The sequence below is a fragment of the Sardina pilchardus genome, chromosome 17 (assembly GCF_963854185.1).
Source record: "Sardina pilchardus chromosome 17, fSarPil1.1, whole genome shotgun sequence".
NCBI lineage: Eukaryota > Metazoa > Chordata > Actinopteri > Clupeiformes > Clupeidae > Sardina > Sardina pilchardus.
In genome coordinates this window covers 11782438-11797037 of record NC_085010.1, presented here as the reverse complement: position 1 = coordinate 11797037, position 14600 = coordinate 11782438, and the positions used below count along the sequence as shown (strand labels likewise).

Here is a 14600-nt window from a genome sequence, read left to right as displayed (position 1 = left end):
TTCAGTGATGTGAAGCTGTTTTATTAGAGGAGTACATGTTCATTGTTTGAGGAATGCATCACAGGGAAGAGTGAGGGATAATCTCTCTTTCTCTCTGTCTGTCTGACTCACTCTTTCTCTCACTTTCACTCTCCCTTCCTCCCCTCTCCATCTCTCTTTTCTTCTCCAGCAGTTTGTCACGCAAAGTACTTTTCTGAGATTAGGAACTGTTTCAGAAATAAATGACTGAGGACTTAGGCCACAACATTACACAATGGCACAACACAGCACAGACAAGGCCTCGCTTGTTGTTTGCTTACTTACGTGGCCACGCAGGAGTCTAACATGTGACAATACTTTAGCGCTCCGAGGCATGCAGGACAAACCCGGTGGCAGGGCTCCGTTTGGACCTCTGAACGGCCTTCAATTTCTAGTTCACTTGGGGAGAGCGTCCGGTAAATTGGTGTAATGTAGTTGCAGTTCTATCTTTTCACCACTTGATGGCGGCAAGATGCAGTTGTATCTGGTGCTCAGTTGACACAGTGCAGCGGTTTGTGTAAAAGCACATGACGGATAAAACTCATGCAGATGCGGGTGTCTGGACACTGGCGAGTTCAAATTCTTAGCGCAACTCTGGAGTTCCAAAAGCACTACACATTGTCTGAGTAATTTCACTCAGATATGGAATTTGATATTCGGTTAATGTTTTTCAGTGACCAAAGGAAAAAAAAAAAAAATAATAATAATAATAATATATATATATATATATATATATATATAATCCCATATATGTATATAATTCATTTCTTTATATATAATATAAATACATATATAATGTTGCATGATGTAGCCTAATAGAGTATACATTGTCCTAACATAGCCTACTGTACTTAAAAGATAGGCCGACGTCTCAGTCTTTACCTTGCTTCATACTGTGCAAATTGCAACATGTGGAAACTTGTGGCCCATGCTACTTGACTCGAATATTGGTCTAACCGTCCTGATCTTCAGGCTTATTGGATGCCTTGTGCAATAGATTTACATAGTATACTGTATTCAATGATTAATGGATGTAGGCTATTCAGTCTTAACATTGGGAGTGCCTTCACATCTGTGTGTTTGTGGTTTGCATAGACACATTAGGACCCTGCTGATAGCCTATTCCATGTAAATGTGCTCAAGTGTATTAATCCACTCAGTTAAACGTATGGCACTCGTCTGGCCACTGGTCATTCGTCTGGCCACTAGCTGTTTGCTGCATTCATAACCCTATAATTGCTAATCCATGATTGGCCAAGTCATGGTTGGGGAGGGGAAATCGCTGGGGCTTAAGGAATTAGCATATTGAGGGGTGATAAATTTCAACTACATCTTTCAGGAGGTTCTGCTCAGACCGAAAGGTGTATTTTTTTTTTCAGGCGCGACATTTCATGCTTGTTTATGCTTACCTGCAGTTCATGACATTTCACGTTGCACTGACTGACGGTGAAAACTCAGAGACATGGCGACTCACAGATAAAAAGAAAATCAGAAGGGAGCTTTTCCGGACGCGTTATCGGCTCCGTCAATATTTCGCTCAGCAAACTACCTGTTAAGAGTTTCGCGCTCCATCGTGGAGTTGGGGGCCGTGACACTTAAAACGGCCCGCGGCTACTTGGGAACCGCACACAGCGCAGCACAGCATAGCACAGAGGACCAAAGACTGGAGTACTGCACTTTTCAACCACGTTACCAAAGACAGGGTTAAAGGGACACATTTTAATCGTGATTTAAAATCCCAAAGAGAAGTCACACGGTGGCCAATTAAGAAGGGAGAGAGTTTATCTCAGGTCTTCTTAGGCGTCCCGAACAGGGCGTCAATAGGACTTTTCTGCAAAGTGACTTTCACAACAACAACAAAAACACGAGGAAATGGAGACGTTCAGGATGGACCTCATTCGGAAGCTCCGAACAGCGCGCAAACTGATCCTGGTGATAATGATCCCGTTGTCACTGCTGCCGTTACCACTGATCTACCCAAGCAGTGTAAGTACATTCTAATTATGCTTTGCTCTGCGTGCGCTATTGCGCATGGAGATACACGCGAACTTCCGTGTGTTTCTATTTTTCTGCATGGATAGTACGGTGTTAAAGTTGTTAATTGAATCGACATAAGGAAGACACGCAGGTGAAAGATCTGGCAAGTAGAAGATACATATTGAAAGAAGCTATGTATGGCAATGGATTGGTCGCCAGAGTAGCCTATGAGTGATTGTGATCTGCCAGCATAGGTTTCCACGACGTGCCAAGACCGTTAATGTGTGAGTCTGTTGAACAGATCGTTTCTTAAGGCAAATGATCCATAGATTGAACTGCCAAGCAATTCGTTGATTATGTAATTATGTAAGACATAAACACCGCGTCTGGTTCCAGCGCGGCACCTGCTGCGTCAACGCGACCTCTCACCAATCAGGCGCTGCGCCATACTCTCCAGGCCATCTGATCGGACGAGGCTAGCACAAGCCACAGGTCATCTCTCTCTCTCTCTCTCTCTCTCTCTCTCTCTCTCTCTCTCTCTGAGTGTGTGTGTGTGTGTGTGTGTGTGTGTGTGTCCACGTGGCTCTGTGGACAATGCCTTTTGTGCCAAAGTGATTGTTTTGGTCAGATGAAAGAGGCCTCTCACACACATCGTGCCTCACTGGCCGGAGAGGAGAGAGAGATCAGAGCACCGATCAGAATGACCAGTGTGGCGCACTCATGCTGTGATGTCCTCACATCCCAAGGCCCTGTTTTAGGTTTAGTGTTGTTGCAGCTGAGCTCGCTAAGGCTCCACGCATACCAGTGGCGGTTCTAGACTGAATTACTCCCCAGGCGAGATCCTCCACGAGCGCCCCCATGAGTGCTTTTTGACGCACTTTGCGTCAGTCGGGCTCATAGGGTTAAGCGCTCGTGCCGCCCCATACAAGATGCCGCCCCGGGCGACCGCCCGGTTCGCCCGTACCTAAAACCGCCACTGACGCATACTGTACATGTGTCCACTTATTCCTAGGATTTGTCCATTCTGGGAAAGATAAGGACATCTCTGAGCTTCAGAGGCAGTACTTAATCGTCAGTATACCTAGGGGGACCATAATTGTGTCCTCATTTTGGTTTATGAAAAAGAGGACACAAGAGAAAACACCGCCTCTAAAGGCTATTTTGTATTCATTTGTATAGAGAAACGCGATGCAAATTCACTGTAAACACCTTTGAGGCTCTAGAAGAACAAAACGCTGCAAACAAATGCATTTTTTAGGTCTCAAAAAGAAGACATGTCCTGGAAAGAAAGGACATCTGGTCACCCTAGATACCCCCCCCCCCCCCCACACACACACACACACACACCACCTCTGCCAAACACACACAAACACCTGCATTTACATTTACATGTACACACTTTTTGTTATAGCATAGTCCATAATGTTTCATTCCACTTTATATGTCCCTATGAGAGGAGAGATGTTTGAGAGATCAACAGAGTAATGCAGAGTAATGGGAAGACATTCTCACACACACACACACACACACACACAAACACACACACACACACACACACACACACACACACACACACACACACACACACACACACACACACACACACACACACACACACACACACACACACACACACAGTGATCAGGGATAATTAAAACAGAGCTACTGATTAAAGTGAGAACATTGTAACCAACATGATTTGTTTATCAAGTAGCAGTGTAGACTTGTCTTGTCTGAAAGACATCAGGTCTTTGTGTGCTCTGATTAAAAAGATTCACCAAAGTATTTGTGGAATCAAACAAACCCATTACAGACAATCAGCAGGATGTGACCTCAGGATAATCAAAAATTGATCAACCCCATTAAAACTGTAAATAGCGTTATCTCAGGTCATTGACTCAACTACTTGCTTCACAAGGCCTGCTTGCTGCTTCCCCACCCTGAGGATTGGGTCAGAAGGCTTTGTTCTCTTACTGATAGGATAGCATGCCTTGATCATGTTGATTGAGGTGTTTAAGCACTATAACCTCAATCAGGTTGTGATGCTAAGTGTCAACTCTACATTATGTTCATATTATCTTTTCACAAAAATACTTGACTAATCATTGATACTAAGATCCTGTAATATCTTGTGCAGTTTCAAAGTAAATTTGAGTCAATAGGGTTCAGAACAAACAGTAATGGCCACAGTCACACTCTGAATGAACGAGTTTGTTTTTACCAATGCTTTTCACCTGTAGGACAATGTGTGTGTATGTGTGTGTGTGTGTGTGTGTGTGTGTGTGTGTGTGTGTGTGTGTGAGAGAGAGAGAGAGAGAGAGAATGCAATTACTTTATTCAGCTTTCGGGACAGGAATTCTGGTGCAGAGTCCAGCAGAGTTTGGCACACACCTGGCCTAGACCCGGTCCAGAACCCACTGATCTACAGGAAGAGCTGAATGAACTAGCAACCGAGCGAGCCAGTTCTTTGTAACAAGAACAGATTAGACATTGGGGGAGAAAAGGAGAGAGAGAAAGAAAAAAAAACATGTCCAGTGGACAGCAAGCATGCAGAGTAATAATCCACATGGTCCGACTGGGGGAATAACAAATAAGACACACGTGCTTGCCACCCAGCAGTGCCACATGAACCCAGCATTCTTGAGCAGGGTCACGTCTAGACAAGTTCTCCTGTGTGTCTATCATTCTATCCTTTATTGTGTGTGTGTGTGTGTGTGTGTGTGAGAGAGAGAGAGAGAGAGAGAGAGAGAGAGAGAGAGAGAGAGAGAGAGAGAGAGAGACAGAGAGAGACAGACAGAGAGAGAGGAGGGGGAGAATTGATAATTGCAATTGCTATTTTCAATTAGACATTAGACTTGAAGACTGATTCACTGTCATGACATCAGACAATGCCAATGGTCTGATGATCCAGTATTGGTCATTATAATCCTCATCAAACAAATTCATGAATGTATCTTTTGCCGTTTTCAAGACAAGTATTCAAAAATGTGTGCCTATCCAAGAATATGTTATTCTCCTTTCATAGCTAGCATCATAGATATATAATTGCCAATGTCATGCTGTGAAAGTTATTTATACATTCTCATGGAGTGTGTCATTGTGAAACTACAAAGTGAATATCCTACAGTAGATGGCTAGTGGAAACATTTAGGGTGTAAATCTAGCATCTTGCGATTTTTCGAGAGAGATTTCAGATGTAACGATTACTCATTTATTATTTATATTTCCAGAATCAAGCTTCAGTTCAGTATTGGAAATTTCGCTCTAAGTTGGGCCACTTCTCATTGGTGTGCATGGCGAATGCAAAAGCACTCCTACGGGGTTAGCTTCACTGTCAGTCACACAAGGAGTGTGACATGAGTAGATTTGACAAGATTAACCATTGAGACAGCTACAGTAGGTGCAAGAAGTACGAGTAATTGCAGCCTTTGCGATTAACTAATTGCATTAGTTCAAATTTCGATTTCAAAATTTTTATTTCAAAATGTCGACTTCGGTTTTGATTAAAATTGACTTCATTGTGTGGCACTAGCCTACTATGTGGAAGGGTAGTGCAAACTAGGCCTATATGTAATGCCCTGTTCACATACAGTATAGGCCTAAGTCCTGTTCTCATTTGCTCAATGACCATGGCTTCAAAAGTTGAAATGTTAATTTTGTTATGCTATATTTTGCATTCCCTGATGTGGTTATTTAGCCTGTAAACACTGACTTACTTCAAAGGAACCTGCCAAATTTGGGTAAAAAAATATCTTAGTCGCTGTCTCAGATAGCCTACTGTAAGAGGATGCCTTTCTTTTTTCTGTGCTCGCAACAACGCAGTTCGACAACCGTTGCTTAGCATAATTCACAGGAAGTGGGTGGTTCTGTTTAGCCTATGTTCCCTATATCCCTTTTAAGTGAAAAAAAAAGGTCTGCTACACCATGAGCTCTGATTAGCTATGTAATGTGATGTTTCGGGCGTTAGCCCTTCCTCAGACATCTCTCTCGATATCCTATTCCTGATATTCCTTTTAGCTATCGGTGAGCAATAGGCTAATAGCCCACTTCCAGTGAGTTATGCTAAGCTAATTTCCCAAATAGTTGCCGTGTTCCTTTAACATTACAGTAGGCTACAGGGCCTCTCATCGCTCGTAGCTTACAGTCTGAATGGGGCTTAACACTACCGAATACTGTAAGGGCTTCTGTGGCTTTTGTCTTTACACTCACATGATGGAGCTGTATATGTTGGGGTTGGGGTTATTGGGTAGGGTAGGCCTATGTATTTATATTTTTGTTATGAAACACTGTAAACCTTCTTACTGTAAGCGGGATGACTTTCTGACATTTGAATTGCCTCAGTCCACGTGGAGAGAGAGAGAGAAAGAGGGAGAGAGAGAGAGAGAGAGAGAGAGAGAGAGAGAGAGAGAGAGAGAGAGAGAGAGAGTGGATGGACAGTATAACTTGGCATTTAGCTGGTTAGCAACTGGATGGACTTTGTGCCTCTTGATTAGCAGATCAGCATTGAAGATGTTACAGTATGTTGCTATACACTGATGTGGACAGCATTGAACTCAAACACTTTATGTATAGTCTAACTGGGTGATTCCCCTTTTCACGAGAGGATTAACTGCTCCATTAGCAACATGTGGTTTAATATGTCATGTGATCGTTTCAGTAGATTTCTATTGTGAAATGTAGCCTACTTTGAAATGGTCTTGTGGAAAACGGTAATGTTCTTATGGCAATGTCCTTAGGAAATGAAAATGTCATCTTCACATTCACAAAATACTGGATGCTCAGTCTCTGTCTGTCTGACATCACATAAAGACCAGGTTTCCATAAAAGTAGATCATAATCCATATCATCATGGTCATTTCATTGTTTCTAAGAAACACGAATACCGGTACACTGTTTACAGTAGAACCGCACACAGGAAATGAGAAGCTAAGGCTACTTTAATTAATTTGCGTTTGGAATTTGAATTTTCCTTCAACAGATTAGAATTCACGAGTTGCCTTTATTGGGTTTCCATGGATGGATAGATAGGCCTACTCTGTGACTCTCTTTTAATATCTAGAAAGTCAGATGAAAGTGGCTTAAATCCACGAAGAAAGCCTTGCAACATTTTCCAGTACCAGAGATGTACAATCAAGATAGATAGACAAATGTACAAAGATAGACATAATCATATTTTAGCTATATGTGCCTCTAAGTATGTATACTACATACAGTATAGCTATACCATTTATATCTATACTGTATGTATACACTTATATGTGTATGATATAGGAAAAAAGGTACCCGTCTTCATACATACCTTCAGTAAATGTTTCTGACAGTTTTAGTGTGCCAATAGGACACAAGGTTGGCTATCATTGTATTAAACTCTGCTGCCATTCAGACACCTCTAACAACATGGGAACTGGTTTGAAACATGCTCTCCTTTAAGTTGAGCTTTGGCAGTGAGTGCTTGAGAATACTATAGCTGCTATAGTATAGCAGAAGTAGTGATATTTGATTTGTTACACTCATTTATAGGTTCTGACTCAACAGACAAAAACACATCAGAATAGTTAACTGCTACATAAGTGTGGTCTTTCTCCTTTTATAGTAGAATAAAACAATTGTGGAGTTATGGGAGAGATTTTTTTGTCAGTAGAAGAGTTACAGTATCTACCATATTCATTTTATGTGTCATACATGTATAGGCAAAAACAAGAGAATGCGCGCACATCTAAATAGTGCAGGTGCTGGACCAAAAAGACGTGAAAAGAAATGATAAAGGTCCACGCACTGATAGCAGCTCCCAGGTTTAAATAAACCTGGGAGCTGCTATCAGTGTGCGAACCTTTGTCATTTCTTTTCATATCTAGGCAAGACTGGAACGAAATTAATTTGATAGCAAAAACGGCATTGTTTTAATCAGCTCCCCCGTTCATTTGGCCTCTTCTGTTTGGTCTTGCACTTGCTATTTATTGTTACAGTGTACTTGGGGTTTTACATGTGGTTTGCCCTGCTTACAGTGACAATTAAGTCTTTGTAATTCCAATTCTAACTCTGAGTCTGATTCCCCTCTGCAGGAGTCGTCGTGTGCCTACGTCCTCATCGTTACCGCTGTCTACTGGGTTTCTGAGGCCGTACCCCTGGGGGCTGCTGCGCTGGTTCCAGCATTTCTCTATCCACTGTTTGGGGTCCTAAAGTCCAGTGAGGTGAGCCAAAGTCAAGTACTGCGTCATTACAGTGCATGTGACATAGTAGGCTAGTTGGTTAACGGTCCTGCTCATTTAAACAGCAGAACTTTATGTAGGACCATCTCTGATCTAAATTCATTATAACAATAATTGACTGGACAACGTTTGTCTCGCTAATCCAAATGTCTAAAGCGATTAAAGTGATATAGCTACCTTTAAAGAGACTACCTCTAGCGGGGCCAATCATTTCTGCTTATAATTTCTCGTCTTTATGTAATGTGCATTAGCATGCCTTCAGACCCCCTCAATGGCCCATCCAGGTTAGCTAGTGCGCCGAAAATCACTGATCATGAAGATCAATCCCGCCCAGTCTCTTTTTTTACCTCAGTAAAAATTAAATCAAAATTGACAAGAAGTGTTTGCTGTAAGCCTACGTTGGAAAACGACTATAGCATTCAGACCAATTGTTAATTGAAAACCGGTCTACCGTTGGCATTAGCCATTAGCACTAACCAGACAATTAGCTGTTAGTAGATAGGACCCTGAATGTTGGTAAAGCTGTTGTACCGCCAGTTTAACTTATTGTCCCAGTTTCCCAGTCTGATTCCTAATTGCACTGGTATGCCTGGTATTTTTAATTAAACCATTAAAGAGGGATAGTGGTCCCTAATCTTGGATAACTGGGTTTCTTTGTCCTCACAATGTTGCAAATCCCAGTATAAAATGGATTATGTGTACTTCCACAATGCGAAACAAGTAGGCCATGTTTAGTTCTGAGAGTTATACTTCATACACCTAAAAGTGTGTTAGTTCAGATTAGACATCAAGGCCAAGCTTCTTGTTTATTTTTATTTTACTAGGCCATTGAAGGCTTTCCATTAGAAGCACCGAAACCACAACTTTTTGTTTCAGTCAAACTCATTTTATTGACAATGCATCTACAGTATATCTACCCTCCACATCTTGTTATGAGTTGTATATAGTTAGCTATACATAGTATATACAAAGAGTATAGAAGTACCTCTTCTACTCTTTGGTTTATACAGTATATAGCTGGCTACACATAGTGTATATATAGCTAGATAGATAGATAGATAGATAGATAGACCCAATAGCCTGCTCTGCAGTTTTTCCAATCTACAATATTTTCTTGTCCAAAATATTGCATTCCTACATATGAAGTGCAAGTAATCCTCCCAAAACTCCATAGTTTTGACACTAAAAAAGTGTCAGGTTTGCACATTAAGTAGTGAAGTTGTTTTTGTTTTCTAGATGATGCATTATTTTCAGACGATGTCTTAAACATGTCTTTGCATCCACAGTATAGCAGTTCCATTTGCAGAATCACATGAAATACAATTAAGACTCAATACATAGGTCTACATATACAATTAACCACATACTGCAATAAAATAGTGGACAGGCTTTGGTACCATATGGTGTTACAATAATGTAGAATGTTTGTAATCACAGAATAAAAAACGTGTAAAAGATAAGCCTTTATCCATATGATGTGGCTACAAAGTAATAGTTGTAGTGGTCAATCCTGATTACATTCAGAGCCCAGAGATTTCCTGTTTTACAACCTACTATTTATTAGAATTTACCAGGATATCCTTTATCCTATATTTACTGCTTAGAAGTCAGTGAGAAGGTTTTATCTATTATGCAAAGGGGTCACACAAATACCAGTGTTTGTTTGGGTTAGTATGTGTGTGTGTGTTTGTATATGAATGAGTAGAATGTTTGTGCATGTGGTTTGAGTGAATGTTTTTATTTTTGTATTAGCACACAAATTACAATTCATGTCATGCTTGGCATGGTAACTGCATTCTTTGGGGACATGGATCAGTTTGTTGACATTCAAACATCCCAACTTTTGCAAATGTTTATATGGCAAAACAGTCATTATTATTTTTACATAAAAAATCCAAGGGATATTTTAAAACAGTGTCTATGCCCCAAAACTCTGCAACTGTCACAGAACTTGGCCTTCCAAGACCTCTAGGCAACACCATTGCAAAGACAGGCATTCAAGTCGAGAGGAGATATATAACAGGTGTTGACTTGGAGGCTACAATCAAGTAGCAAAAAATGCCTTTTAGTACTACTCAGGGGCTTAAAGGGACACTATTTGTTTTATGTAGAAGCATCTTAAATTTGCCCTTCTCTTTTGGCTTGGTTTTGTCCCCAAATGTCAGAGGCATTTGGCATGGCTGCAGTCAATGTGGCACCTGGTGTGACTTCTAGTGACGTCCACAGTCTGCTGTCATCTGTGCCAGCCACTGACATTTCCATCTCATACCAGTGCAGTTCATCTTAAAGATGGACTATGCAAGGTTTTTTTTAGATTAGTTTGCCTTAACTAATCAGAGTCTTTGGAATGGTTATTTGACTTATTTTGGGTTGAATGACGGCTATCTCGCTTCCTCCTAGTGCCTCTGAGCAGAAAAAAACATGTATGCAAGTTTGGACGGTGGCACTGTCAAACAGAAAGTTTCCAGCCTCGCGATCACGCTCATGAAAAGGCAGACTGACTGATTTAGGAGTTTTGTAAAATATGCACGCTAAAGCTGTAGGGGAAGCTCTGCAGAGAAATCTGCAAGCGTAAAATCACCAAACCTGCATAGTTTCCCTTTAAATACAGAGGAGCCAGGTAACTTACTGACTCAAATAGTCGTCATTGAATCTGGAGCAGTTCAAGGCTCAGAATGAGTTGATGTCACCAGTGTTGGGGAAGTTACTTATAAACAAACAATAAATGCTACCCAAATGGCCCATGGCCCACATAGGATTTCTTATCCACCTTTCCATAGGTCATGATAGAGATGAAAGTATTGATGACTGATGTTAATTTAATGTGCAATGGCAGTTCTGCATTAGGCTGTCTTAACACTAGACCAACACTAGACCCATTTTAAAATGTTAAAGTTTCCAAGGGGCGTATAAGGGGGGTGTCCACACACACAACAAATCTTGTGTAGAACAACAACAGTAATGCAGGTCAACATCTTGGTGTGATCTGTGCAAGTGTCCATTGTTGTCTAACAGGTAAAACAAGGCAAATAATAATTTGATTTATGATTGATTGTAATGCATTTGTCTACTATTTACAAACAAGTAAATTATTCACAATACCTGTCATTTCTTGAGGAGTTTATGTTATAGCTATACTAAAAGTGAAACTTAACAGACACCTAAATTGCTCCTTCTGTTAGAACTTCATGAGTAAGGCCACAGGTCACACGAACCAAAATAGTTGGCAATTAGACTCCATGTGGCATGCAAAGCTTTCTATCAAACGCTTTGTACCACCCTCTTTTAACAACCAAATTAAATCTCTGAGTGGTTATGTAAAAACAGAGGGGAAGGAAAAAAAACTCCTGCTCATGTGATGAAAATCCCATTGACAAACTTGACAAAGCAACCTGTTATCTTAAGCCATGTTGTAATTATGTTTAGTAAACTGCCCCCTCCCCCCCTTCCCTCTTTTACGCAACTCACATTGACGGGCTTCGACTGTTGACCGGTGGCTCTGCGTGTGTTGCAAATTCTTTTCCATGTCACCTCACTGATTTGATTTTCTCCTCCTTAATTCCTCTCACTCTCACTCATTTTTATGATGTTCGCCAGAGGGGAAAAAGTCTGAGGAACACTGGCATGCACACAAAGGTGTTATGGTTAAAGCCTTCCCCACGGGCGTCTTTTCTGTCACGAGGCATGGCATGGCTTCTGTGCTCTCCTGGGTACACATGGCTTGAGGAGTATTCCCTTCCAAACCCTTGCAACCTTTGCATCCTTACAAGTACACAGTGGAAGCGTGCACAAGCAGCTTTCCTGTTTCAAGCAGATGACACCTTAAAAGTATTTACACACTTAAGGGTATGGGCAGGGGTCCAAGAAGACCCTGCAATAGGAAAAGGTATTTTGATTGCACCCTTGAGCCGACTTCTCTTTTTCCTTTTTGCCTTGCGCTGTTTTTAAGGAGAGAGGTATAAAGGTCAGATTTGGTATCTCATTGATTCTAATGAGAAGGAACTGCTTAGCAAGGACTCAATAAATGTCCCCACAAAAGCCTGTGTATGTGTGTGTGTGTGTACGTGCGCGCATGTGTGTGTGCGTATGTGCATGTGTGTTTGAGTACTGAGGAAGATACTGTAGATTCAGGCTGATAAGGTCATTCCAGGTCAAAGGTCAATATCATGCTGAACACACAGCTGTTGCAAAGACTAAAGGAGAACACTTCCCAAGCACTAATTACAATAATAGATTGTTAAGAAATGGTATTTAATCATATTTCTCGTGTGTGTGTGTGTGTGTGTGTGTGTGTGTGTGTGTGTGTGTGTATGCTGTGCTGTGCTGTGCTGTGTGTGTGTTTATATGTTTGTGTGTGTGTGTGTGTGTGTGTGTGTTTGTGCAGGTGGCTGCTGAGTACTGTAAGGACACCACGCTGCTGCTGATGGGAGTGATCTGTCTGGCTGCCTCCATAGAGAAGTGGAACCTCCATAAACGCATAGCGCTGCGCATGGTCATGATCGCCGGGGCCAAACCTGGAATGTAAGGACCACTACTGTACTGCAGTGTCCTAAAGCCCACCTTACACTGACAAGATTTGGGAAAGGTTCTAGTCTAGAAGATTGTAGTCTTTTAACGAATGCCCCTCATTCCAGGTTTACTCAAAAGACTACAATCTTTCAAGAATTTCTCCCAAATCTTGTCAGAGTCTTTAGTGTAAGGTAGGCTTTAGATGCACATGTTTACACACACAGATGTATATAGATGAATATAGAAGTGCACATTAAAGAGAAGTTCACATTACTTACTTATACTCAGAAATATAATTCTGCATGCACGCACACTCACACAAGCACACAGAAAGAAGAGAAGAATAAATAAAGTTCATATGCATATCTGTACCCACAAACAAAAAAGTACACAGACTTAAAGACTTAAACAAAGAAATGTAAAAAAATATGGCACACATTTAAACAAATAGACATAAACCTAGATAGATTCATTGTACATATGCACACAAACACATAAGCGCACACTTTGAAGAAATGCCTCAAATATTACTTAATTTTGCATTGTGTTTGTGTTTATATGTTTGTGTGTGTGTGTGTGTGTGTGTGTGTGTGTGTGTGTGTGTGCGTCAGGTTGGTTTTAGGGTTCATGTGTTGCACGGTGTTCCTGTCCATGTGGCTGAGCAACACCTCCACCACTGCCATGGTGATGCCAATCGCCGAGGCCGTACTTCAGCAGCTCGTCATAACGGGCATCGCCGACGCCGGAGAGGATTCCGAGGAGACCGGCGACGGTTCCCATAGCACCTTCGGTACGCCAGCAGTCCTGTTGACTCTCATAATACAGTAAACACAATTACTTTAAGCTGTTTTACATTAGCTTTCAGAGTCAGGTGCAGTGGTGAGTTGCTATCAGATGTGGTGTTTGTTTTACAATTAGTGGAAGTGTGTGATTTCACTCTCCTTATATCACATCCCAAACATGCATGCGCACACACACACACAAACACACACACACACACACACACACACACACACACACACACACACACAATGCATTTGTTTCAGCTCCAGGTCTTAGGTCAGAATCAGATTATATCAGGTGGGGGCCTTTCGGCCTTTCATGGATCTTTGTTAAGCTACATAAATCTTAGATTAATTTTAAGATCATGCCATTATTAATAATGTCTAATGTCTTCATGAATTTGCCTCAAAAGGAAAAGAGCAATCATCAAAGAATCAGCTTGAACTGGTATACAAAAAAGACGGGTAAGTAAAAATATATATACAGTATATCATTATTATTAGGATTGATTGGTAATAGTGTTGTTGTTGTTGTTGTTGTTGTTGTTGTTGTCAATATTGCAGCACTGAATAAATCCTCTGCTATCCTCTTCATTTTCGTAGTGTGAATAATAGTGTGAAGTCGGAACTGAACATTCTTTCTGAGGTAAAAACAATCACATCCCACTCCACCGTTCAGGTGTATTTATCATGGATCACTAGCGCCAGATGACATCACTGCTATTGTTAATTGTGTTCTGTGTTGCCTAGGAACAAAATGGACTGCCGGTGACGCCGAGGCTTGGAACCCATTTTAAACACAGCAATGGACATCTACCGGAGGTATGGGACTATTTCTCGAACTATGTAGAAAAACTAAAAAGACAATGCCCACCTTTTGCTCTCATTTTTCTCCCTTTTTTTAAATGCATCTAATGCCTAATGACAAAATATTGAATTCTCTATACTATGCATATTGTATGTACAATTTTGTTAGTGAGACCGGAGACAATTTTTGTGCCTGACATGACAATAAAGTCTATTCTATTCTATTGTATTCTATTGTATTCTAATATAAATGTTATTTCAAGGGCCTTGTGTCAGCTCCCTCTAAGGGCGGAAGTAT

The 14600-nt window shown here is 41.1% G+C and overlaps 1 protein-coding gene across 1 annotated transcript in view; it reads left to right on the top strand.

The window, feature by feature from the left end:
* The first annotated feature begins 1905 nt into the window (after positions 1–1905).
* slc13a4 (solute carrier family 13 member 4) overlaps positions 1906–14600 on the top strand; it is a 23488-nt gene continuing 10793 nt past the window's right edge. Inside the window, 4 exon segments of the mRNA XM_062518212.1 lie at positions 1906–2004; positions 8058–8186; positions 12589–12725; positions 13325–13592. Coding sequence (XP_062374196.1) covers positions 1906–2004; positions 8058–8186; positions 12589–12725; positions 13325–13592 — 633 coding nt within the window.